Source organism: Tympanuchus pallidicinctus, unplaced genomic scaffold (genome assembly GCF_026119805.1).
Source record: "Tympanuchus pallidicinctus isolate F22 unplaced genomic scaffold, pur_lepc_1.0 scaffold3, whole genome shotgun sequence".
Taxonomy (NCBI): domain Eukaryota; kingdom Metazoa; phylum Chordata; class Aves; order Galliformes; family Phasianidae; genus Tympanuchus; species Tympanuchus pallidicinctus.
Window position 1 is genome coordinate 81,567,878 of NW_026294747.1, and position 24,653 is coordinate 81,592,530.

General features: G+C 38.0%; 1 protein-coding gene across 2 annotated transcripts; it reads right to left on the bottom strand.

Annotated features, from left to right (window-relative positions):
* Nucleotides 1–1,139: 1,139 nt before the first annotated feature.
* On the bottom strand, nucleotides 1,140–22,801 carry HEPACAM2 (HEPACAM family member 2). 2 transcript variants are annotated; one of them, XM_052693238.1, is made up of 10 exons: nucleotides 22,599–22,800; nucleotides 18,155–18,505; nucleotides 16,996–17,280; nucleotides 10,301–10,597; nucleotides 7,190–7,315; nucleotides 7,080–7,104; nucleotides 6,919–6,956; nucleotides 5,993–6,066; nucleotides 4,594–4,706; nucleotides 1,140–1,756 (listed from the first exon to the last, which is right to left on the bottom strand). In XM_052693238.1, the coding sequence occupies exons 1-10, from the start codon at nucleotides 22,666–22,668 to the stop codon at nucleotides 1,747–1,749; spliced, it is 1,389 nt and encodes a 462-aa protein (XP_052549198.1). In that variant the 5' UTR covers nucleotides 22,669–22,800; the 3' UTR covers nucleotides 1,140–1,746. The 2 variants fall into 2 exon arrangements, with proteins under 2 accessions (XP_052549198.1, XP_052549199.1); XM_052693239.1 differs by lacking the exon at nucleotides 1,140–1,756 and having other exon boundaries at nucleotides 4,590–4,706; nucleotides 22,599–22,801.
* Nucleotides 22,802–24,653: the final 1,852 nt, after the last annotated feature.

Below are 24,653 nucleotides of genomic sequence, written 5' to 3' on the forward strand. Positions count from 1 at the left end.
GTGCTCCACTGTTGTCTTTGTACTCCCACTGGATACTTATAAGCACTGATAATATCCTCTCTAGCTTTCTCTTCTCCAGAATGAACAGTCCCAGTTCTCTCCTCATCAGATGCTGCTTCTTAATCTTTGTGGCCTCTGCTGAATTGGCTCCAGGATGTCCATATTACACTTGTACTGGGGAGCTCAGAACTGGGCCCAGCACTCCAGATGTGAATCAACAGTGCTGGCTAGAAGGGAGGTGTCACCTCCTTTGATCTGCTGGCAACACACTAGATAAGCAGCCCAGGATACCTTTAGCCTGCTAAATGGCTTGTGGAATATTAGCTTGTTGCCCTTTAAGAGAAGATTAATGCTTCAAAGCCAATACAATTCTTGTATTAGTAATTGTGAAAACCCAAAGTAGCATTCTATAATATTCTTATGAATCATCTTGAAGCTATGTAATACCTGAGTAAGAAAAGACAAAGTGCTACACACCACTTTGTGGTTAGGTGCAAAAGGCTAGAGCTGCTTTGGCTGCTGTTGCTGCTCCTGTAGTCTCCTTCTTCCCCTCTGAGTTCAGACCCATCACCCTACTTCTTCATGCTCATCAGTGGACAAATGAACGTATGGTAAACATGGATTAGGGAAGTGTTTATAAAAATGCAGATTATTTTCTAAAATGTGGATCCTTTAGATAACCCCTTACAGCTTCTCTTAAAGGGTGAGCATACTGTATGCTTCTCATTACTAATCCTAATGATTTGCTTCCAAATTAGTTGTTACTAAATTACTTTTTTTTAATTATCATTTTTATGTCTGAAGACTATTCTGATTCATAATTCCCCTTTTGCACAGCTGATGCTAACTGAAGCTTCCTAATAGCTGACCCTATGTAAATAATATGGAATTTTCCTGTAGGACTCAGACACCTGCTAAAAAGATCTTTGGGAGAAAGATTGCTGATTTGGAAAGGGGCTTGTGGCACCTTGTCTGTATAAAGAGTAAGATGTATTTCGTTTGCCCTGGAGGAGTAGAATTGTAATGTATATACAGCCTATATGAGACAATACATTCTGTAGCTTTCAGAAATTATCTAAATATTGCTTGCTCTTCTACTCAATGAAAACCAGACTTTTTGGCAGCAAATAGAGAACCACTTCAAGTGCAAAGGAAATAAAATTTAATAAGAACACATTACTTCGAATAATATACATATGTACATTTTTGTACTATAACTGCCTTGCAGATCAGTTTCTAAGATGGTAGATTAAAAGATACTGTTGCATTGAAAGAGTTAAAAGAATGATTTTAAACTTCAAATGTCTATTGCAATCTGACAAATTGCATCTATTACTTCTCATGGAGACCTCTTGTAAAAATCTACTCCAATGAATAACCCATACACGGTTGCTTTTGTTGTTGTTGTTGTTGCATTTTTTTTCATTAAAAAAAAAAATAATGTATGGGAGACATTGTGGTCTTGATACCTTGGTGTCCTTCCCTCCCATCATTATAGTGAAATGCACAGGCTTGCATACCACAATTTTTAAGCTGTCCGTTTGCTTTCTTGTAGCCGTGAACAAGGACAAAAAAGTAAAAGTGAAAAACAAGACATATTCTTCAAGAAAATACCAATTAAAAAGCACCCAAAGTCTGAAGATAAGCTGGCGTAAGCCTTTGCCATTTTTAGAGTGGTTACATTTCCTTTCAGTAAAGAAGGTCAGTTTTGTATTTTCAGATGCTTTGGTTTCCTGTTCTGTGCCTTCATATACATCTAGGAAAGAACAGACATGATAATGGTTGTCCACAATGCCTTCCTTATTTATTTTTATTAAAAAACACTGTTGCAAACATATACCGAAAGCAGCAGTTCTAAGCACAAAAGGAGAACAGTTCTTTAGCATGAATGAGGGTATATTTGGCTGATTTTTTACTATGAACATTAAACGATCTCTAGTTTTGAAAGGTAAGACCAGTGGCAAAACATGTCTGAGCTACAAATAAATTATGCCATCAGTGCTAATACAGCACAGCACATTGCTGCTTTCTTGGTACAAACATTTTGAGTTCTTCATGTATTTTCAGCAGTAATGCACTCAGCACCTGCTAAAGAGTCACAGGAATGTGAACTGTCAAAGCTTACTTACAAGAACTGGTTAAACTTGCTCGATGGCTTTTGCAGCCATTTTATGATCTCTTTCATATGTGTCATGGGTTGGCAATATGTGGAATGTTTGTTGTCCAGTTTGTCACTACTGATATGTAGTTTAGAATATGTGCAGGAGTGCATTTAATGCAATTACTGAATATGCTGCTGCCACATAACCTCCTGTGACTGTCTCTCCCAGAAATAGAGCTCAGCAGTTTCCTCACAAACATATCTCATGTTTCCACTTCAATTCTTGGGAGAGAGGGGGCAAACCTGCAAAATAATGTTGCATGTAGCAACTAATATCACTATAAAACCCAAAAGTGCCAATCCAGCTATTGGCCCAGGTCACTTTTTTTTTTTAACAGTAATTAGATATTGAATCCCTTAGTTCAAACCAAGGGGAGTTTAAGTATTTAATTACTTTTCTGCAGCACTCTTGTATTTTAAGACCTGCAGCACAGTTAAACATCTTACAGTTAATTAGTGCTTAGAGGCATAGATGCATGTGTGTGTCTGAATGAAAAAGATGACAAAAGTGTAAGGAAAACTGTTAGGAAAAAGTGATTCCCAGAGCGTTCTGCCAACACTGTCACTGGGATTTCTATAGCAAGAGACAGAGCATCAGCTGACAGTGCAGACATCAGGTTCATAGAGAGGATTTGGACCATTTTCAGGCTGAAAATCTAGGCATTAAATTATGAAACCACATTTTTAACCTATTTTTCCATGATTTTAATTCTAGTAAAATTATGAAATGACAGCAGTCCCCGTTAAGACTACTGAGAATATGAGCAAAATCATCACTTGCACAGGAGGAGACCTGTTCAGCTACCTTAACATCCATTATTTTGTTTTTTAAAAAGAGAAACTCCCGTTGTCAGCAGAATGAAGGAAAATCCTCTGTCATTCTCCATGAATGTAGCTGGCTACTGTACAGATGCCTGCATATCAAGTCCAAGGAGCCCATCCATAGGCAATCACTGCTTAGCACTACAGGAGTTTGGAATTACTTCCCCAGTTCCATTCTCTGTTTTGTGACGTGTTACTTTTTCCTAATAGTGCTGAGGCATCCTGCTGCAAAACCAAGTATCGACTTTATTATCCTGATTTATTCACTAGTCAGAGTGCTTCTTTGCTGTAGATCAGGAATTGGAAAATTCACAAGAGCAGTTTTTCTAAGCGGAGTCATTTACCCTTTATCATGTTCAGCTGCCCCCCCCGGTTTTGTTAGTGGAAATTTTGCTCCCATACTTCTTTTGTAAAATCTGGTTAAAGAAGAGAGTGAAACGTGGCTTTGCAAATGAATTCTCTACAACTACAGAATACTGAGTTGAAATCTGAACTGTCACAAAATTCAATTTGCCTTCACTTTGAACCCATGTAGAAGAGTGATGTATCAGTGAAAAAAGTTGAGATGGGAGACGTACAATTAAGAAAAAAATGTACTTTATGATTGCTATTTTTACACCTGATTTAAAAAATCTGATTGATACAAAAGTGTCATCAGTAATTCATTATTTGCTTGTCACCAGTCAGCTTTCTTTTATAATCATGGTTACAAATACATAATTCAGATGCACAGTTGCAATTGTAACCTGTAATGTCTAGTAATGTAAATACTGAACACTAATGTTGTCACATACCCAGCCAACTGCTTAGTATATTTGAAGAATATGTGCTTTTCTTTTCAACCATTAAGAAAAACTGAACAGATAGTAAAAACGTGGAAAATGTGATAAAATAGGGTTGTTAACAAATAAAGTCTTGTGAGCTATTGTTAATTCGCAAGGAAGACAGCCAAAATTCAGAGTAGATTTATGGCAGCTATACAGCCATGACAAAAACTTTACAGTGCGTTCGCTATTCTTATGCCAAGAGGTACTACAAAGAAGGTGAACAAAACCAGGAGTACCAGCCAGAGTACTGCAGAACATTACTTCTTTCGCTCTAAATTATTAATTAAGATCCAAATTAAGACATCGGCTACTCAGATAACGAAGCACTGCCTGTTAGTATTTCTATGACCATTGCAAGCAGTCTTTGGTCATCGGTCAATTGAGCAGTTTCAACACTGAAGAAAACCCCCAACTTTTTTTGGAACATGGCTGACAGGTCTTTGTCTGAAGATTTAACCTGCTGACTGGGAATTGCTCAGAACTCAGTGCTGTGAAACTCTTACAGCACTTGGGAATTTTCCTTTGAAATGGTGTTTGAAGATCTTAACTCTCTCTCTTCACACTTAGACAAAGGTGGCATGATAAAATTTCAGGCTAGAGTCGTGAAGGTGGGGGATTGTACACAGACCAGGGAAGGAATGATGTATCTTGCATTTTTTTGCTGCTTTCACCCTCTCACTGGAATCAACACCAGCCATTAATGTGTGAATTGTTCAGTCTCAGTCACACACGGAAGTCCTTGTCTTTGAGCTACCACATGTGTGCATACAGGTTATAACTTACTGTTGATGGTCCTGCTGCTGCTGATTGGGAATATGCTGAATGACTTCATAAACTGTACTAAGTACGTCCTGGCCTGGCGCAGTGTCAGAGCTTTGAACAGGCTGACTTGAAACCTAAAAGTAGCAAAGAATGTTTCTGCTGTAAGTACAAATTGATAAAAGTTCCACAGAAATAAAATTGATAATGTAACTTATCATTTTTTTTTTTTTTTAACAATGCTCTTCTCCGTCAACACTTTGGGCACAGATGCAGAACTTCATCCCTATTGGTTCACATTTTGTTCTGCAAGTTTTTGTCACATTATAGTAATACAAGTAATAATTTAAAATCAATTTGAATCTAAGAAGATTTAGGATGTACCTTTTGCATTTAATACAGCAGCTACTTTATATTACTGTACCACATGTCAAGGAAGGAACAGTCAATAATCAAAGAGATAAGTAAGTGAATAAAGATTGAAAAAGGAGAAAATAGTCAGGGAAAGAGCTCAGGACAAAACTCCCATCAGAGTGAGTGAACAAAGTAGTAATAATGAATTTTTTTAATATGTTACATATATGAATCAGTTCTTATGTCATCAGAGCATCTAGACTCCAAATCCATCAGGACTTTCCATTGTTTTTCTGCCTATGCCCAAATTCCAGTTTTTTATCATTTCTGTTTTTTTACTTTTCCATTTTCTGCGAATTAAAATGAATGTAAAATCAAATCCTGACTCTATCGGCGTGCCACAGTTCTGAACAGCTGTTTCTTGAAATGGTGCTGGAGATTAGAATGAATTTCATTGCATATCCACTCTTTTCTGGTCACCCCTTCTCTCTGACCAGTGCCCTAATTCTGCAGGATACCTAATAATGATGTGAATTTGTGGTATGGTCAGCCCTAGGGATGACAGGATGCTTGTGACTGGGATGATTTAGGGTCTGATCTTCTGTGGGCCAATTTCTTGTTTGTATTCATCATCTGACATCACATGTTATAGATGACATTTATTTTTATAAACAATACTTTAAATACCCCCTGTAGCTTTTCTGAACTGCCAAAGTTGTATGTTGTATGAACAGCAATAAAGAAGAAAATGTCATTGCAACAATTAATTTGCTTGTAGGGCAGTGAGTGGTTTGGTGTTACCCATCTACCTAACACTACTCTTATTTTTTTAATGTGGGGTATCTGGATTGAGATTGTTCCCTTTAGAGTTTGATAAGTTCCCTACTGCACTGTGCCAGTACTGAACTAGTAACACAGTAAAGAAAGAACAAATACTACATAAACAACAGTGATGAATATGGTGTGATGAAACATCTGTGAAAAGCAAGAGCAAGCAGACAAAACGACTAGAGTGCAGGTATTCACAGAAACAGAAAGGAAACCATCACTGTGATGTAAAATCACATACCCTGGAACTGCTGCCATGATCAGGAATAGCCACAAATTCATATATCCCAAAATCATCCAAAGCACTTTCATGTCCTAAAGTTAAAACAAACAAAAATGAAAAACATATCAAGATGTAATACAAAATTGAAAAAGTTTAAGTACGGATGGGAAACCACATTTCTCTAATAAAGGAAAATAAATGTGAATATTGGTTGTTTGATCTACTTTAAATTACTTTAAATCACTGAGCTGGCCTGGAGTGAGGCAGAGAAGCTGCCTCTCTACTGATTGGGGATGTACAGTGCCTGGAACCAAGCGCAGAGCTTCTGGTTAACCTCAGCAGCAACTCTGCAAGAGCCATTGGAACTGACTTTACTGGAAGTCTAAACAGACCCATCTGTTTTCATTTCCCACAGACAAGAAGCCCAGCACAAGCTCAGCATATCATAGTGTGAGACAGTTCCACCTGAATCTTCTATAATCTAGCTGATTAAAAAAATAGAACATAATAAGTGAACATGATTGTTAAGCCACTTGACAAGTTGCATGTGGGACTTCAGCTGCAATTTGTAGTAGTTGGGGTGGGTCTCTATCCACCCTCATTAACTCACCCCTCTCTAGCAGATCTTTTGACTCTCGTCTCTTGGGCCATTACTCATAACACACATTACATGCTGGAGAGAAAAGTGGGCACACAAGTGGTTCTAACCTAGTTTAACAGCTTGAGCTCAAGATAGCAGGATACAAAGTATATAATAAACTCTAAACAGGAGTCAAACCTACACTGACATGTAGTCCTTCAGGTTTTATCTTAAGAGAGATGGCATAAAAGTCTCTAACTCCAGTTAAAACCACTTCCTATCCTTTTACTTTGCATTTAGAGATGCCAATTTTTTGCAAGAATGAAATTTGACCTTATGCTCATATTTCTTCCATTAGCATTACCTGAAAATGTCTGTGCCTTTCTGTAGTCAGCCTCTGGCCTAGAAAACATAAACACATTTTTCAGTTTGGTATCAAAAGATAAGGGAAGAAAGTTAGTATGATAAAATTCAATTCTCATAGTGGAAAGGACTTCAAAATGTAAGAATGCTTTATTTTTGTACCTTCTCTGCAGCTTCTGTTGTATCACTGAAAAGAGCAGAAAAAAGAAAAATCATTCTTTATCTTCTAATGTTCCAAAAGAATAGCTGGAGTGTGCTTAACTTTTACATACCTTTAAGTGGCTTATATCTTTTCCATATGAATAGAAAACTCATAACTAGGATCAAAAATAATGAAATTCCAGTTATTACTGCAAGAGATGACAAAGATTTTCCTTTCTGAGCCAATTTTTCCAGTCCTGTGTCAAAAAAAGATGAGTACTGTATTTAGTCTCCTGTTCTGGTTAAAGTGCTATTATCACACTGATATATGCATTTTTATAAATCACCCTAAAGCAAACTCTTTAAAATTGTTCCAAGACAGCAACTTGAGCAAATGCTTTCATTGTCTAGATGGTACTGGTGGGTTAAATTAAGGTTGAATACATCACTTGCATATTTACAGTCAAAGGTCAGTTGACAATCGTGATTTCCCCATTATTTCATTTATTTCCCTTATTGATGTGTTGGTGCTGGAGGAACTACATTAATTGATTCTTGAGTTAGATGAAATAGGTTTTATTTAGAAACTGTTTTTTCTTTTCCCAGGCACAAAATATTTCTCAAGAAGCTATGAGCACCAGAAGACTCACTGCTCAAACAGAAGAGGTGCCCTTCTTGTTCCAGCCATGGCACTGGGCCCACAGCCACTCATGAGCCCAGTGTGGTTTCCAGTAGAGCTTTGCTCCTGCATGCCAGTGTGAGATGGCCCTCAGGTTGGTTAGCTCTGCAATTTTTTTCTCAACAGAAAGCTTGGGAGTTCCCATGTTTGCAGCTTGAGTCTAGATGGGAAGGAGTTGCTGAGAAAACGTGACGTAAGAAAGCTCATGGTGTATTTGTTTTCAGCATGGCTGTGGAGATCTCACATACATACTCCCATACACATGGCTCCCTGCTGCGTTGTAAGTTAATTCTTCATATGGTAGCCCACAGTTAGCTAGATGGCAGGGTAGATTTTCTCTTCTGGCATGGCAGCAAACAGAAGGCAACAAGCTTCCTCATCTCTAGGATCCATCTCTAAGGTGGATTGCACAATTCCTGTTCATAGCATACTGCCTACAGAACAAGTTCTTCCTCTACCTGCAGGCTGTTAGGCCTTCCCAAATGGCTGGAGCCAGCCCTTTCTATCTAACTTGCGGTCCTAGTATTGTGTGTATTTCCTATTCCATGCATGAAAGGACAATTCGCTGGTCACCAGCACAACTCTGTTTGTCTCTTGGGTTGTGCTCTTACTTAATAACTAAAATGAAATATCTCACAAAGTGCAAATATCACAAAGATGGTCGTATACAAGCAGTAACATTGTGGAAACCACATTGGACAGTCTCTTGTATTACAAACATATACCCAAGCTTTTCAAGTTTTTTGGTTTGTTTTTTCTTTTCTTTTCTTTTCTTTTCTTTTCTTTTCTTTTCTTTTCTTTTCTTTTCTTTTCTTTTCTTTTCTTTTCTTTTCTTTTCTTTTCTTTTCTTTTCTTTTCTTTTCTTTTCTTTTTTTCTTTTCTGGATTGCTACTAAGGAATTACAATTACAGAGAGCAAGCAATTCCTAGACTGAAAATCATCACATGAAAACTGAGAATGCCTTTTTTGGGAAAAGAAAAAATCAGTGCAGACCGAATGCTTTACGACAACTGATAACTTTCCACTCTTCAGGTTGTTCAATGTGCAAGAGACATTGCCAGTGTTTTGAAAGGCACAAGTTGGTCCCTTATCCAGGATTATCAGGAGAGATAGAAGGGATGTGCAAGAATATTTATAGTCTTTGTTTATTATGTTTAATTCTATACAAATTGTGTTAATTTCTAAGCAGAATGTAGCCTGGGCAGTATCACTGAGGTTTAGTCTGGTGGGTGAATTCACACCACTTAGATTCAGCTAGTGCTGCCTTGCAGTGTGTTGGCTCAACATCTGTGATTTAGTGCTATCTGAATGAATATCAAGAAGAAATGGCCGTAGAGGAGGGAAACTGACTTTTTGGAAAAGTTTTATTTAGGTAAAATATTTTTAATTAGGAAGTGTGTGTTTTGAAAAGGGACTAAACATGAAGCTCTGGATTTTTTTCTTTTTGGACTTTGAAAGGAGAACTTGGATGAATTTCTTAATTCTTACTGATGAATATACTCATTCATATTGTAGCTGACATGAACTTCTGGAGAAGTGTCAGTCTTATTTCTAATGACACATAGCCTTTTCTTTCTCCTCTAACTCAATCTTTAAAGTGCAGCATTATCATTGCAAAATTGCAACCTGACTTCCTTTCAGCATATTGAACTCCATAGGTTTGTGATGATTATATATCAGCCAGAACAATGGACAATCTGCCTCCCTTGTTTATCTTACTAATAAATGGCTGAGCAATTTGTTCTGCACAAGTTAAGTTGCTTTGTTAAATTTTCTAACAGGCAATTGATTGCATCTCTTTGAACATTAACTTTATACAGTCCTTATCTGAAAAAAAGATCCTTATTAATAAGGGATATCAGAGTTTCTCAGTATATTGTTTATAGCTGTGTGCTTCTAGACGTTTCCTGGAACAGTGCCTTATTGCTGTTTAATGCAATCTGATGCAGGAACAGAGGTTATAAAGTATAGGAAATACAGGAGATGTTTAGTAAAACCTGGTAGCTAATTCACAGATTCTTAAATATGAAAGCAAATAATTTTTACAAGCAGATTGTAATAAAATTATTCATTCATCATCACAGCTTGCATTATCATCCTACAGTAAACTAGGGCTCTTATAATACCTAATCACATAGGGAGTCTGTGGCTGCTTACTCCAGTCAGTGGTGTATGCTTGAGATTCTCCCATGCACTGATCCCTCTTAGCTCCTGAATGGCAGAGAATGAGACAGTGAGCTTTGGACCAAATCTGCCCTTGGGAGGAAGGGCTTGTCCTGGCATCCAAAAGGTTTCTACATTTTCTCATTCCATAAAGCTCCGAATGGCTGAATATATTTTACTGTCAAACTCCTACAAAACACTGATATCTTGGTGGGTCTCATTTAAAGCTGTGACACACTGCAAGTAATACCTCAGTCTCCACAATGGCCAAAATCCCACTTAGTACATTGTTAGCAAGACTTCATACGTATGTTCTCTAGAGCTCTAAGAATAATTTCCTTTTCCTGGGCTGACAATCAGCTCAGAAGCTATAGTTACAGCCAGGAATCAATGTTCTTACCTGCAGAGGTAATGATCACTGTGAAGTGAGTCTCATCTCGTTTTCCAGTCATGTTGTTGAAAGCGCGGCACATGTAATCTCTTGTCTTCTGAGCCACCGTATCAGACATAACTTCCAGGTGGGGTCCATATTGGATTACATGAGTGGTATTGTCAGCCCTTTGAATCCACGAGTAAGTGTTTGGTGGGTTTGAATCAGCTGAGCAGTCGAACAGTACGGCTTCCCCTACGCTGACGGTAAACACCGCTCCTACCTTCAGACCTTTGTCTGATTTGACTCGGAGTCCATAAGGTCCATCTGCATTGAAAAATATAAAACCAAAACATAATGGAAAAATTAAAATCAGAGTACGTATTTAAATTTTACATAAAAGCACTTAGATTCCTTAAACTGGACTAGCCTTTAGAATGGCTGCCATTAGATTCAATTATTTCAATTCATAGAATCATAGAATCATAGAATCACCAAGGTTGGAAAAGACCTAAAAGATCATCCAGTCCAACCATTCACCTATTCCCAATAGCTCCTACTAAACCACAATTAAAAGGCTTTCAGTTCAATCATTTGATCTTTGATCTCACACTAGACTACACCTGCTTAATACTGATCTAATCGCTGCTTAGGGAAACAGCATGGGTCTATGTAGTGCTCAGTACTGTAAAAACAGTGGAGATTGAACACACTTGGAAAAGTTGTGAAGTAAAGAAGCAGGTCTTCTGGGGTATATTTGACCTTTTCTACTAAAATGCCAAACGTATCGGTGTAAGTCATTTATCTTCATATTCAGAAGAAAATAAAGCTCTGAAATACATAAATAGTCAGTGTAATACTTAGCAGTACAATAATAATTGGCACAACTATTCTAGAGGTATACTTTAGAATGGGGTGTGCCTTAGATAACTTCAATAAGTGACTGCTAAAATAAACTTCAACCTTCCCCTCTTTTAGTACATTTCAACTTCAACATCCAGGTTTCTATCATGAGGAAGTCCTTGTGCCAGGTTTCTGAACATAATTAGAAGAGAAACATATTGTCCAGTAGTCGTGTTCATTACTGAGAAAATTGGGCTGCAATTTCTAGAGCAACCTTCATATGAAAATGGAAAGGGAAATAATATATTTAAATATGATGAGTATTTCCTATGCTATGTTTAGTTGATCATTTCAGATCCTGTTTTTTTTTTCTCCTGTCTTTCCACGTTAAAATCTATTTTTACAAGGATCTGATTGTAAAAAAATGATGTAAAGAATAATTTTTTTTTTCCAATTAGAGAACTCATTATTTTAATATTAATAATTCCCTGGGATTTACATGCACAGTCAAAAATGTACAGATCTATTACTGACAGATGCTGAAAGAAACCAAAAGAAATGATGGATGAACAGGTGACTTCTCTTTGGTGAGATCCTTGGAGCTCAGTAAAGCTGCTGTCAAGTGACTCCAAAATGGCATTACAAGAAGACAGATAACTCAATATTATGCCAATTTTAATGTGATCAAGTAATATTTCCATCTTCCTACGGTTGTCTGTAAGCATTAAAACCACGTAGCTGGTTTTGAACTTGCAATGTGCTTCTGTACAAAGAGGAACACTGGCTTGTTAATGACTATTTCTTATCAGGAAATGCAGGCTGACATTAGTTTTCCTTGTAATATGTATGCTTCTATTGATTGTCCACCTTGTTTTATGAGGCTTGAAGAGCTCTTAAACAAGCTGCATGCAAGCTGTTTCCTGTGTGCTTCATTGTTTTTCTTTCTCTATTTGTGAAAGTTTAGGATAGAAAATGGAGACTGCCACACTCAGTTGAGTCCATTTTTAGCCAAATGTGCATATTTCACAACTTATAGTTGTCACACTTCCTATTTTCCATGTTTCTGTTTTAGTGATATGCTTTTCTCAGTCTCATTTTAAGACTCAGCATCTGTCTAACATTTTATTGGGTGATGTGGATTCATGTCACAGGTGCCATGGGGAAGAATCAAGATGTTTCTAGAAATCTGCAGTCTTAGATGCAGAGCTTCTTGCTCATGGGTTCCTTAACATGAGTCGTAAATATGATAAATGCTTCTGGAAACTGCAAAGCTGTCACCACTGCATCAGCTTAACTATCTGCACCCTACATGAAGAATTCTGTACGTGCAGAGCCTATACAACACCAGGTGCTATGAAAGGCCATTCCTCTTACCCAACTCTTCTTTCTGATACTAGCTTTTATTTTAACTGATAATATAATCTTTGGCAGATGTAAACCAGCTGACAGATCTCTTCGCTCCCTCATTATAACAGGAGATTTGCCAAAAAAGGATCAGAATTGAGTTCTGTTGTTGTATCAGTGCCCTAACTGTGCAGTGTGCATAGTCAGCACTCACAGTGTGACCGCACTTCAGTACGAAAGCTACAAATCAAAAGAAACAATGATAAAATCACCACATACTGGCTGTTGGAAAACAAAAAACCAAGAAAAACATAAAACAAAGAAAGGTTTTCTTATAAAATAGCCAAATCTTGGCTATGTCTGAAAAGCAACATTCCTTGGTGAAGTCCATCCCTGATGAAGGTACCATCAGATAACCCTTCTGCATGGTCTGGCTCAGCCTGTTGTCTCCCCTGGACTGTGCATACATCACTGATCCCCACGCACCAGGTAGCAAAGGAGTACCCACAGCTTCAAGTGTGATTCCAAAAAGCAGATAATCAGCACCTTCCTCTCTGAAATTAAATATTTTCTGGCTACTGGAAATCTGAAGGAAGGAAATCCCACAATCTATTACATTCAACTCCATCACTGCACTGTTGCAGCCTCCATGACAGCAGTTTCTCCCACTCCTGAAATAATTTATTTCTGCTTCATGCTTCTGCAATAGCAATGTTCTATGCTGCATTATCATCACAGCTAGTGGAGAAGGGGGACAATATTAGTGAGAAATGATGAAGAACAAAAAGCACTTTTGATTCTCAGTAAAAAAGTGGAGCACCTTCCTTCATGGATCACCCAGTTCTACTCCCTCCCCATATTGTTCTCAACAGTAATAAGCCTCTTGTCTCAGTGAGGCCAGTTAACTAAATGACTTGTAAAATAATAAATCACCTGTTCTTGGTAACAATTTACAGCTCTGTGGGAATATTTCCAATTGCTCCTATCTCCATGAGACTGCTGTAGTTTCTAAGCAGATGGCAGGTATTTACTGTGAGTGACCTTTCTTTTATCACTTACAGGAGCTCCCCCGCAGCAATGACATATGGCAGATGGGGATCCTGGGGCCAGTGGTATTGACAACTGCTTGCTGGAAGACCTGATACCTCAGTAAGCAGAGGCTGGACTGAGTTATGGGACTGGTATAGCTCAGGAGGTAAGAATCCCAACTCCCATCACAAATTTGAATATGGAATATGGAATATGGATAGTAATGTAAGCACTGTAGTCCTTCAGTACTGAATTGTTTTCTATTAATATTTTTCCCATATTTTAAGTTGTACATAATGTAAACGACCAATTCTGATGAAATAAAAAGTCCATTCTAAAATGCATGTAATAATATTTCCATACATGAGAAAAAATTGAATCGGAGATATTTTAGTGTATCAAAATCATAAGGCAACAAAACATTTCAGAAATTGAACACTGAAGTAACTAATGTTTTCAAGTTCTGCTCAGCAATGGATTGAAAATAAGTTTTCATTTTGGAGCTTGGAATGATTTTTCAAATTTATGGGAAAATATGTATGGTTGAGTGAGGGAGAAGGGAGAACAGTGCAAGAAATAAGGCTAAGGGGAACACATCCTGTCAGTGCAAGTGTTCCAGGCACCCATCAGTGCAGTAAATGCTCCAGAGCCAATTTTGCAAGCAGCAAGTCAGAAATCCCAATACCAAACATAGCAGTCAGAATGGTAGCAACAATGAAAGGTATTTTTCTAATCTGGTTTGACTTTGTTGCATCATAAGAGAGCTGTCAAGCTGTGCTGGCTGCAGCTTCCCCATGTTTTAAGGTAGTTATTCTTTGTAGAGAAATATGTGTAAGGCCTTCTCCTAGCTCATGAAAGTGAGAAAAACAGACATTAAAGCAGATATTAAAAATGTGCTACCTTGAGAGAAGAATGAGATTAAAGTCATTATGATGATGATAAAACTCCATCAGTGCTGGTTATTTCCTTGTAGAATGTTTTATCATGATTTCTCTGTCCACAATGAGTAGAAACAGTTCATATCTACACCATTAAGGACTCTCTGGGGCAGCTCCTTCATCTTTGTGTCTGCAGTGCTGTCAGTTCTCCTAAGAGAGACTGACAGGTGCTCCTAAGAGATGAGTTGTCTCCTAACAACGTCCTTGCTAGCCTTCACCATTCTGGGCAATGTAGGGACACCCCCTCACACATACTTTAGATACAAGATAACTCCCATCTGATTCTTCCAAGTTATAATTATAAATAAGTAAGTGGCAGAATGCATAACCTTAGAAGAAAGATGGAGAAGGCCGAGTGAAAGGTGTAGCTGGTAGTGTGGTGAGGCTGGGCAGAGGGCATGGGCTGCCTGCCCCACTACCAGGTTACATGGTGGGAGAAGCTGGAGCGTGCAGCAGGAATCCAGCTCTACTCCTTGCACCATGCCATCCACGCTGTGCCAGTGAGGAACAGGTTATACCTGAACAGGGCTGATGGTGGTGGGTCCTGACCTGATCTTCAGATCCCTGAGAAAGGCACTTTGACTCTGAAGGATGCAAGGACTGAAGCCTGGCAAGGTCACACAACTGTTGGAGGCTATGGGAGCTGACATTGCAGGAGGGGTAAGGAAAAAATGAAAGTGCCTTTTCTAAGATTTGCTGAATGTTGATTAAGCCAAGCCTTTTGTGTCCTCTAACTCAGTTTACATTCATGAACTGAGTTTTCATTTTCACTAAGTTCCTCAGGTGCTTTTGCACATCCTTTTACCGCTTCAAAAATCAGTAATGGTCTTTATTTTTAGCTAAATATAAAGTTACCAACTTGCTTAGAGATCATTAAGCAAACCTTAAAAGAGCACCAGCACAAACCCTTAAATATATTTCATAGCAGTGTCCTGCAGGCAATGATATGAGCCAAACCTGAGGCTCATATCCATCATAACCTGCTCATCATGGCCTATTACAGTTGAGTATTGACAGGATCATGACATTGAGTTATTAGATCTTCAGAACAGGAATCCCCGGCTTGACAGTTTTCTCATCCTCACACCTCTAGTCTAAATTAGCTTGTTGAAAAGCTATTTTTCACAGAGATTAGGTATATTGAACAAAAAAGGTATATTTGCAGAGAAACAATTTCTTTTATTAAGCCAATACAGCTAAAAAAAGGGTTTGAGGCACACAAATCACTCATTATCTGAAACAGAAAGTTTCAAACTAGATAGAGGATGGGCACTCTTTCTTGGCTTCTGCATTATCTTACTTACCTAAAAATCTCATTTCACTTACATTAAACCATTACAGTTTTCTCAGCACTACTTACTGGAGGACCCGTGTAAATCAGCAGTAAACAACAACAAAATAATAAATGAACCAAAACCTAAGTTGTCTCTGTATTTTGTAAGCATATGATCTTAAAATGACATGAATGAATCCTTGGGAACATAGGCCTGGAAGGAACATTTGATACCACTGAATTCAGGCTTCTGCTGCAGTAATCCAACACCGCATGAATGCCATTCATACAGTTGTCAACCCTTAGCAATAGCAATGCGCACAGCTCTTGCAAAATCTCATTACTCCAACAACTGGAAAACATCTAATTTCCAGTCACAATATATGGTTGTCTTACAGTTTATTCTTCAGTCAACATAAATCTTTACATAAATCTTGCTCCCTCGTGTTTCCCACTTTATATGAAAAGCAAACACCTCTTTCAGAGTCTGTTTTCTGCAACCAAACTGAGTTCTCCTGGCCTGTTCTCATGGATAGGATCTCCATTCCATTTTGTTTTGTTTCTGTACAGTTCCATATTATTCCTCTGGGTTGTGTAGGTACTGAATACAGTATTCAACTTGTTATCTCATCTTTTTTATGCCTGTTAGATGTCTTTTGATGAGCTCAATCAGGCAGATACACTGCCTTGGTTATTGCCATACAAATCTCCATCAGCAGAAGTTCATGATTTTTTTATTCTCCAAGTGCATGTCCTTTTAGTTTTTAACAGATTTCATACCAATTCTATGACTCTGTTGTTCAGACCTCTCAGGTTATTGTCACAGGTAAACTTCATTGACATACTCCCAGTCTTTTGATATCAGTAATGAAAGTATTAGACAGGATTGGACTCAAAATGATCTTGAGGAATACCATGAGTAGCACTCCATCAGCCTGATGCTTCCTCCACTCAGCTTCTGGATACCTTTTTCTGTCTCTATTTTAATCAGATTTTTCTGTATATAATTCTGATTGCTTTCCTCTGACACACACTTCCTCCATATTTGAAGATGCCCATGTGGAACACCTGAAATTCATATGTGGATTCTGCAGTTCAGACTGATCTTCACAACAATGTAACACTGAGAGAACTTTTTATTACACTATCATAAGTTATAGCTGCTACAAACTTATTTTGAACGCAAGCTCACATATAATGTTAACTCAACTGTCTTCTGTCTCTTTACCTTAGTCAGAGGCACTCTTTTCAACCAGATCATTTACACAAAGGTAATTATGAATATTTCATGTACTCACAATATATCGTTGGTGCAATTCTCTCACTTTCCATTGCACTGACAGGGTTGGACACCAAACAGCTGTAGTTCCCAATGTCTTCTTTTGCAACAGGAACAATTAGAAGCGTAGCATTGTTTGATGAAAAAGTATAATTAGGGCCAGCATGGAGAGGCTTTCCATTTTTCATCCACTGGTAAACTACCCTTGTGCCTTTTCCCACGGTACATTTTAACGTAATATTCCCCACGTACTCCACTACCCCTGAAGATGGCTCAGTGTGCACAATTGGCTGTGTGACAGGTACTATAAAAAAAAGAGATATGAAGAGTTATAAAATTGACTACTAGTACATTACAGTCTTCACTGCCAAAATGACACAAATAGTAGCCATCCTCCTCTCTGGAAAGTATCCATATTTCAAAGTGTGTTTATTAAATATGGTTAAAGAATAAAAAAAAGAAGGCTGTATTCTCATCTGGTAAGAATTTTCCCAGTACTTAAATAAAGCTAGACTGTTTATATTACTGGTTATATGACAGAGGCTGAGATTGGGTATATCATTGCTTCCAACTCTGGTCTAATAAACAAAACCCTGCAGCCACAGCAGTGAAGAGAGTAGAATGGGTGATGTTGCCCACAGTGAGGGATTTCCCCAGTAGTGCTGCGAGGCTGACACTGTGACTGAAACTCACTGCTGGCCAAGTCATGGGGATGGCTACTGCCTGACATAGACATGGGAGTGAAATGACAGCCACAGCTGTATCACATTAATGTCTCTTTCATTTAATTAATTCAGTCTAACCAGGATCAGGGCTCCCTCCATATAATCCATAAATTGCAGTACATTGAAAATTGATACATCCTGTCTGATAACATAGCAGAGCCTTATGAAACATTATTTCCTACATTTCTCATATTAGTCAATGGTTTTGAAACTCCTTAGGTGTTTTTTTTTTTTAAGTTCAGGAAATATTAGTTAACAACTTAAATTTGTTTAAAGGTGACATATTGTAGCATTCCCTCCAGCAGTAGAAAATAACATAACTCAATTGTTGGCACTTATTTGTGCATGGTTCGATTAAATAGTGCACTACTATAATTGGATTCCAAGAACCATTACTTCAGAGCTATGTAAATTTTATTTTCAAACTGAAGATGCTACATTTTAGTAACTTACCATCAACAGCTACGTGAATTTTTTCACTGGCAGCTACTGTCCCATTCCCACGAACATTGACTTTTACAATATAATTGCCCTCATCACTGATACGTAATGGATTGATCATCAAAGATGCATTAGGTGGTATGAGGGTAAACTTGTGCTGATATTCCAAGTCTGGTACTACTGTTTGGTTTACAGAGCCAAGCAGGTATTTTGGATTACTCCGAGGCTTCTCAAACAGCCAAATTATTTGGATTTCACAAGCTGTAGTGTTGAAATTGTAGTCAACAGTGAGCTGGAGTGGTTGCCCCTCGATACCATGGATAGTATGAGATGGTACTGTCAGCTTCAAGGCAGAACAAATACCTGCATAAAAATGAAGGAACAAACAAATACACCCAAAGCACTAATGGGAACATTGGAAAACAGAAATGAGGAACTCTCACAAAGAAAAAACTCTCGGAGTTAAAGCTTAAACTTTTTTATGATTATGTTTCAGATTTCAAGTAAGAAATGGGGAAATGCTCGTTGATTTTATTGGAATAGGATTTAGCTATAGATACCCAGTGTCAAAGTACATAAAAAGCCAAACCTGAAAGGATATTTCTGATTCCTGGTTATAAAAAACTGTTGAAAGTTTGACAAAAATGAGGACAGGTGAATTTACTTTAATGTTTAAAATATTTTCATTTTAAAATATTCTCAGGTTGCAGAGCTCGTATTGTCTATACAGTCTTGGACTACAAGCTCAAATTTAGGACTTCTTTTCTTGTGTTTATCCAGAGAGAATTTTCTTAATGTTGCTTTTCCAGCTACGCTGAGAAACCATCTGAAAAATCTAACAAGGCTCACTTTCACAAATTTCCCTCTTTGAAATGATATAGTTATTATTACATGCACCTTATGCTTCAGACAAAATTCAAGAAACATAACTTAATACTTAATACTTCAAGAAACATAATAATCTTGCAAAAAAAATGTATTTGGATCATAGGAAAAAGAAGAATTGAAGTTTTCTGTTGATACATACAAAAGCAGATCTCTAGTCCCATGATGAATCCTGTCTTCTAGGAATCCTGCACCTTGAGGGTGCAAAATGGCTCCCTTTAACTAGTCTGGCTTTCTCTTCCTTTAGAATTGTTTTTTCTTTTGTCACCCTTAGGCAGATTTATAGAACATTACATGAGTTTGCTAAGGAATCTCTGGTCATATTCTGTTCATTTAGCAACTAGTCAGGTTTATGAAAATGACAAACTCCAAAAATATGAATAATTTTGCCTCACTCTTCATACAACTGAACAACACAAGCCAACCAGGAGCTTGCAGCATTGCCGAGAGTGAGGAATTAAAAAGGGAAGCAGCTTGGTGCAGTCCCATGGTAGAATGCTATAGGGGTGATGTGTGCAAAGACGTTTAACCTCCTGACAGAAATACCCGACTTCTTGGGAACTGAAAAAGAAGCAGGCAGAGAACTTCAGGTTGCATGGACACTGGTGTGGGGAGAACAGCAAGGAGTCAGCTGACATGGGAGGAGAATGGGATAAAAAGGAAGGAAAAGGGTAGAAAAGATACAGAGATAGTTAACTGGAGGATGCACAGGAGCATGGTGAGTGCATGCGTGACTTTTTTAGATAAAAAACCTGAAGCAATTGAAGCCCATCAAACGGAAACCTCTTCCCCTACTTCTCAAAGTATTTGTGGCGTGTTGTTCTTGTGCAGTTTTTGAAATGCTGTTTGACTCTTAGGGACGAGCTGACTTGTTAATGGAAGATGAGTTGTTCTAATATTTAAGAGAAGTGAGTTTTCTTCCTGCAAACCTTACAATGCAAATCAAACTTCCGCTTGAGAGAATAATTCCTCAGTAAATACCTTCACAAAATATTTAATGGTGAAAGTAAATTTTATATAAGCTACCTAACACCTTCCAATTTTTAAATTTCCTTAAACAAAGTAAAAGAAATCTCTACAAATACTGGGAAATCTGTAAATGATTGATTAAAAGATCTGGCCATATTGTTCCTCATTCCTTGCACATGACAGTGCTCAAATTTGGAGTTTCTCTAGCTGTCAGTAAATGATTGCGACGTATGATGAGAAGCCAGTAAAAGCAGCAGTGGTAAATGCAAAATATGTATAACAATTGATATTTCTTACAGATCTGTGCTGAAAAGTATCAGAATCCAAGCAGGTCTAATGAGCAGAAGGATAACAGTGACTATCAGAACAAATGCTGTTGCCATCACAGAAGAAGAAAAAGAAACTGGTGGCTAAATAACTTAATTTCTTCTGAGTTGGAAAAAAAAAAAAGGGTGTAGGAAAGAGAAACTGTAAATAAACTTGTGGGAAAAAGTGGCTCCATTCAACAGCATGGGAAGACATTGGGAGGTCAGTTAGGAATTTCTTTCAGCTAAGATGAGGGAAAGTGAGGGAAGAAGCCCCATTTTTTTTCCCAGCCAGAGGACTCCTGCCCATTGGGGAGCAGCTCTGGGTGATGGCTGGTGCTGCTGTCTCCTGAGGCGGCTTCACAGAGAGCCACTGAGGCTCCAAGCCGACACTAGAGAAAGGCGCTCTGACAAAGGGCTCATGGCAGCCGTGCTGGGTGACTGCTGCTTTAACAGTGATCAAATCTTCTATGCTCTGGAATAGTAGACTTAATTTATGGATATAAGAAGCCAGTGTGGCAAAATGTACTTCTTTCTCATCAGGCACAAATTCCATACAACTCAAACTTATCCCTTAGCATTCTAAATAGAACAATAGATATTTTTCAAAGAGTACAGAATTCCAAAAACTATTTTTGTACATTGCCCATAAACCAATAGGTGGTACAGAAATGACCTCCACTTGGAACTCAGTGATCTGTGTTTTCTTCCATCTCACTTTGCTGCCACCAGTATTAGCAAGCACAACTGGATTACTGTTGACATAAAACAATGGCTGCAGCTTTAGTTTAAATAAAAACTATGACATAACTTTTGAGTTTACTGCATAAACTGAAACCTTCTTACTGAGGTTTTATCATTCCCCGAATTTAAGATGCACATCTCCTTATCGAAGTGAAATCAGACCCTCAGTCACATTTTACTGGAGTGATCACTTAGCTCCTTAGCACTCCAAAACCCCTGAACTTGTATACAATGTCACTGGCAATAGTTTCCAAAATTTCTGCAAATATGTCAATTCGGAAAAAAAAAAAAAAAAAAAAAAAAAGATAAAATGGACTAAAGAATCTGCTATTCCTCTACTACCGTTTGCAGCAGAAGGGATTAAGGCATATTCTTTCCAAGTTCGGAATTTTTGTCCAAGAACAAGCTCTACCAAGCTTCATTATTTGACTTAACTCTGCCCTTGGAGGTCAATTCCTCTGGTGTTCTTTGTGTCATGCTCCAAACACCTGATTTTCGTCATGATAAAAATGCAGGCTATGCATTTTTCACACTAGGAAAGCTTTCTATCTGAGTAAGACTGTAAGATGCGATTTTCTAGTGAACAATGATGGCCAATATCTCTTGTAGAATCTTAATCAGAAATGTTCAACAATCTTGTAATGGAGATAAAGAACTGAATATTCATCATGTTCTTATCAGACAGGTATTTCATTTTTAAAGTCTGATAATCTTCATTAAAGACTGCTATGGCTAAGAAGCCAAAGCTGCTGACAAAGTACTTAGCTCAAAATCAAGGAAACCAAGTGACTGTATATGAAGTTCGTGAAAAAGATAAAAGAAAAATTGTCAGAAAAGTATGTAGCATATTTGCAATATATTCCCTCTGTTGATATCTTTGAAAACAATAAAGTATATAAGAAACAAATTACAAGACTTTGTAGCAATACAGCTTTATCTAACCTTTGATCAGAGAATATTCCAGTAAAAGAGCACAGAAATCTGCTTTTTATCAAGTGTACCGATAAACGTATACTTATGCTGAATCTGCAACCAAATGCTGAATAATTCTACTGTTAATGTAATACTTCTTCAGTCAACTTCAGTTGACTGAAAGATTAATTTAATTTTAATACAAAATTCATCAAAATATAAACAAATTTTAGGTGTTAAATACAAGGCATGATAGTGAACTGAAAAACCTATAAACACTGTAATAACATAATGCATTTTTAAAGAGATGTGTAACATCTTCTATAGAAACTTTGTCTCAGAATCTGTCAAGTCTTACTTGTTAAAAACAATGCAGTATGCATATACTGCTTAACAAAACAGGAAAAAAGATATGTAATAATGCCAATGCTTTATTTACAGATTACGTGCAGCTTTAATTTTTGTCAGTTCCTAAAATTTTCAGTTCCATCCATAAAACATTTTATCTGATTAAAACTTATAGGCTACTTTCTTAAAATAAAGTATCTGACAATACAAGAGAAATATCTTAAAATTTAGGAGTATAAAAACAAGTCAAATTTCAACAATGACATTCAAACATAACACATGCAATTCCTTACCTACAAGCAGAAAATACACTTGGCACTTTAAGTCACAAAATAAGCTGGCTAGAGGGCTCCATGAAAGCATCCTGTCCCATACAAACACCACCTTCTTCTCAGTGCTAAGTCGGAGCTGGGACCAGCACCTGCTGGTTTATTTGCTAGGAAAATCAGCAACGAGTTAACAGGCCCTATCCTGTCCCCAGCCCGGTCTGATTTGAATATGTGTATACACAGAACAAAGGGAGTGGAGCACCTGTTAGATGAGCACCCATCTTCATTGCCTCTGACTTCACCATAACCCTTCCCTTGCAGCCGCAGTAAATATGACAGAGAATATAATAAATGAGCCGCAGAATAATACAGAGTACCTTGAATTATCAAAAATAGGTGAACACACCCAACAGATAGGTTATATAGGTATTAACATCCTTTAGTTACACTGTTTTATAAAAATGACTGTGCTGCTAGATGGTTCTGCTCATTCCAAATTAGTATGTAGTATTTGGTACATTAGTATATAGATTTTCTTTTTTATTTTTCTTTTTTTTTTTTTTTTTTTTTTTTTCAGGTGAGAACTTTTCCATTGACTGTCTCTTCTTTCCTTCTATTTTTTAAAGAAAAATATTTAAAAAATACAAAGCTGTGACTAAATTATTATCATTTTCTTCCTTAACATACGTGTAACAGGGAAACAATTTCATTCCCCTCCTCTGAGCAACTAGTAATGTGAAGTGTCCATCAGGAATCATCTAACAAAGAGTCCTGTAGTTGCGTGCACAACCCACTAGAGCTGTTAAGTTAGCTGCTGATTACTGTTTATTCTGAGCGAACTTACATCGGTTTAATATTAATATTAATGTATGATTTGGATTTTGTCCAAGGCTGCCACTCACTGTACAAACTTAATCAGCAGCACACCAGACAGCCCTCCTGCAACTTACATGTGCAGAAACAGTTTGCAACAGCAAATATTTGCATCAACAGAGATGGTTTATCCACAGAAAAACACACGTTAAGCTTTTGTTACGCAGCACTTACACGCTGTTACGGATGAACAAATTCCTGCCTTGTGCAGGACGGGTGGCAGCGGGAACAGATCCCCCTCACTGTGTGCCTGTGCTGGTGCTCAGGGTCCTGCAGAGTGCTAAGCCACTGCCGTAAGGAATGAACGTTTGATTTCTGCTTCACTTAAAAGGAGGTGAAAACGCCCAGACCCTTCCAGAATTTTTACCAGCTCTGTTTGACCAAATGTAATGCATGTTATTTCAGCAGTCCTAGCAGAAATAATGTCATTGCCTGGCACAAGAGTGCAGACGAAGAGAGCACTGTGCACATCCACAAGGGCTCTGGGTACCCCCCACCCTGCCTTCCCCAGGGCTGTTGTTTATAACCTGTTTAATCCACTTCGCTGCAGTCTACATGTATCAAATGGCAACCTTTTATAAAACGAGTTAGAAATTATTATCTGCTCAGTTTCATTATGTAATAAAATATTTGTCATAAATTCCAATGAATTTCTAACTGAAATGAATGGGAGCCTTCTCACTGGTATGAAGTCAGTGCTGGTGTTCTAAATGTCTGATGTGGGTGAAGAAAATAATAAACAAACAAACAAACTCTAGAAGAACAACAGATTAGCAGAGATACATATTTCAAGTCAGTACCTCCCCTTATTTCCAGGATATGTCCTTGATGTTGTTAATACACTGGCATTTATTACACCAAATAGCTCACACAAAGCTACCACAGACTCACTGAGTGGCTTAGGTTGGAAGGAAGCTCTAAGCCCATCCATCTCCCACCCATGCCATGGGCAGGGCTGCCCCCACCAGCTCAGGCTGCCCAGGGCCCATCCGACCCAACCTGGAGCACCTCCAGGGATGGGGAACCACAGCTCTCGGCCAGGTACCGACACAAGCCCGTTTTGGCCATGCGGAACTGCATTCTCATTTTGTCTTCTAGCAACTGATTTCAGAGCCTAAATACGCCGTGCTAAAACCCCCAGGGACACACGTGGCGTGAGAGGAAATTCACCCCATCCCCGAAAGGACACGGTGTGACGACGGGCGG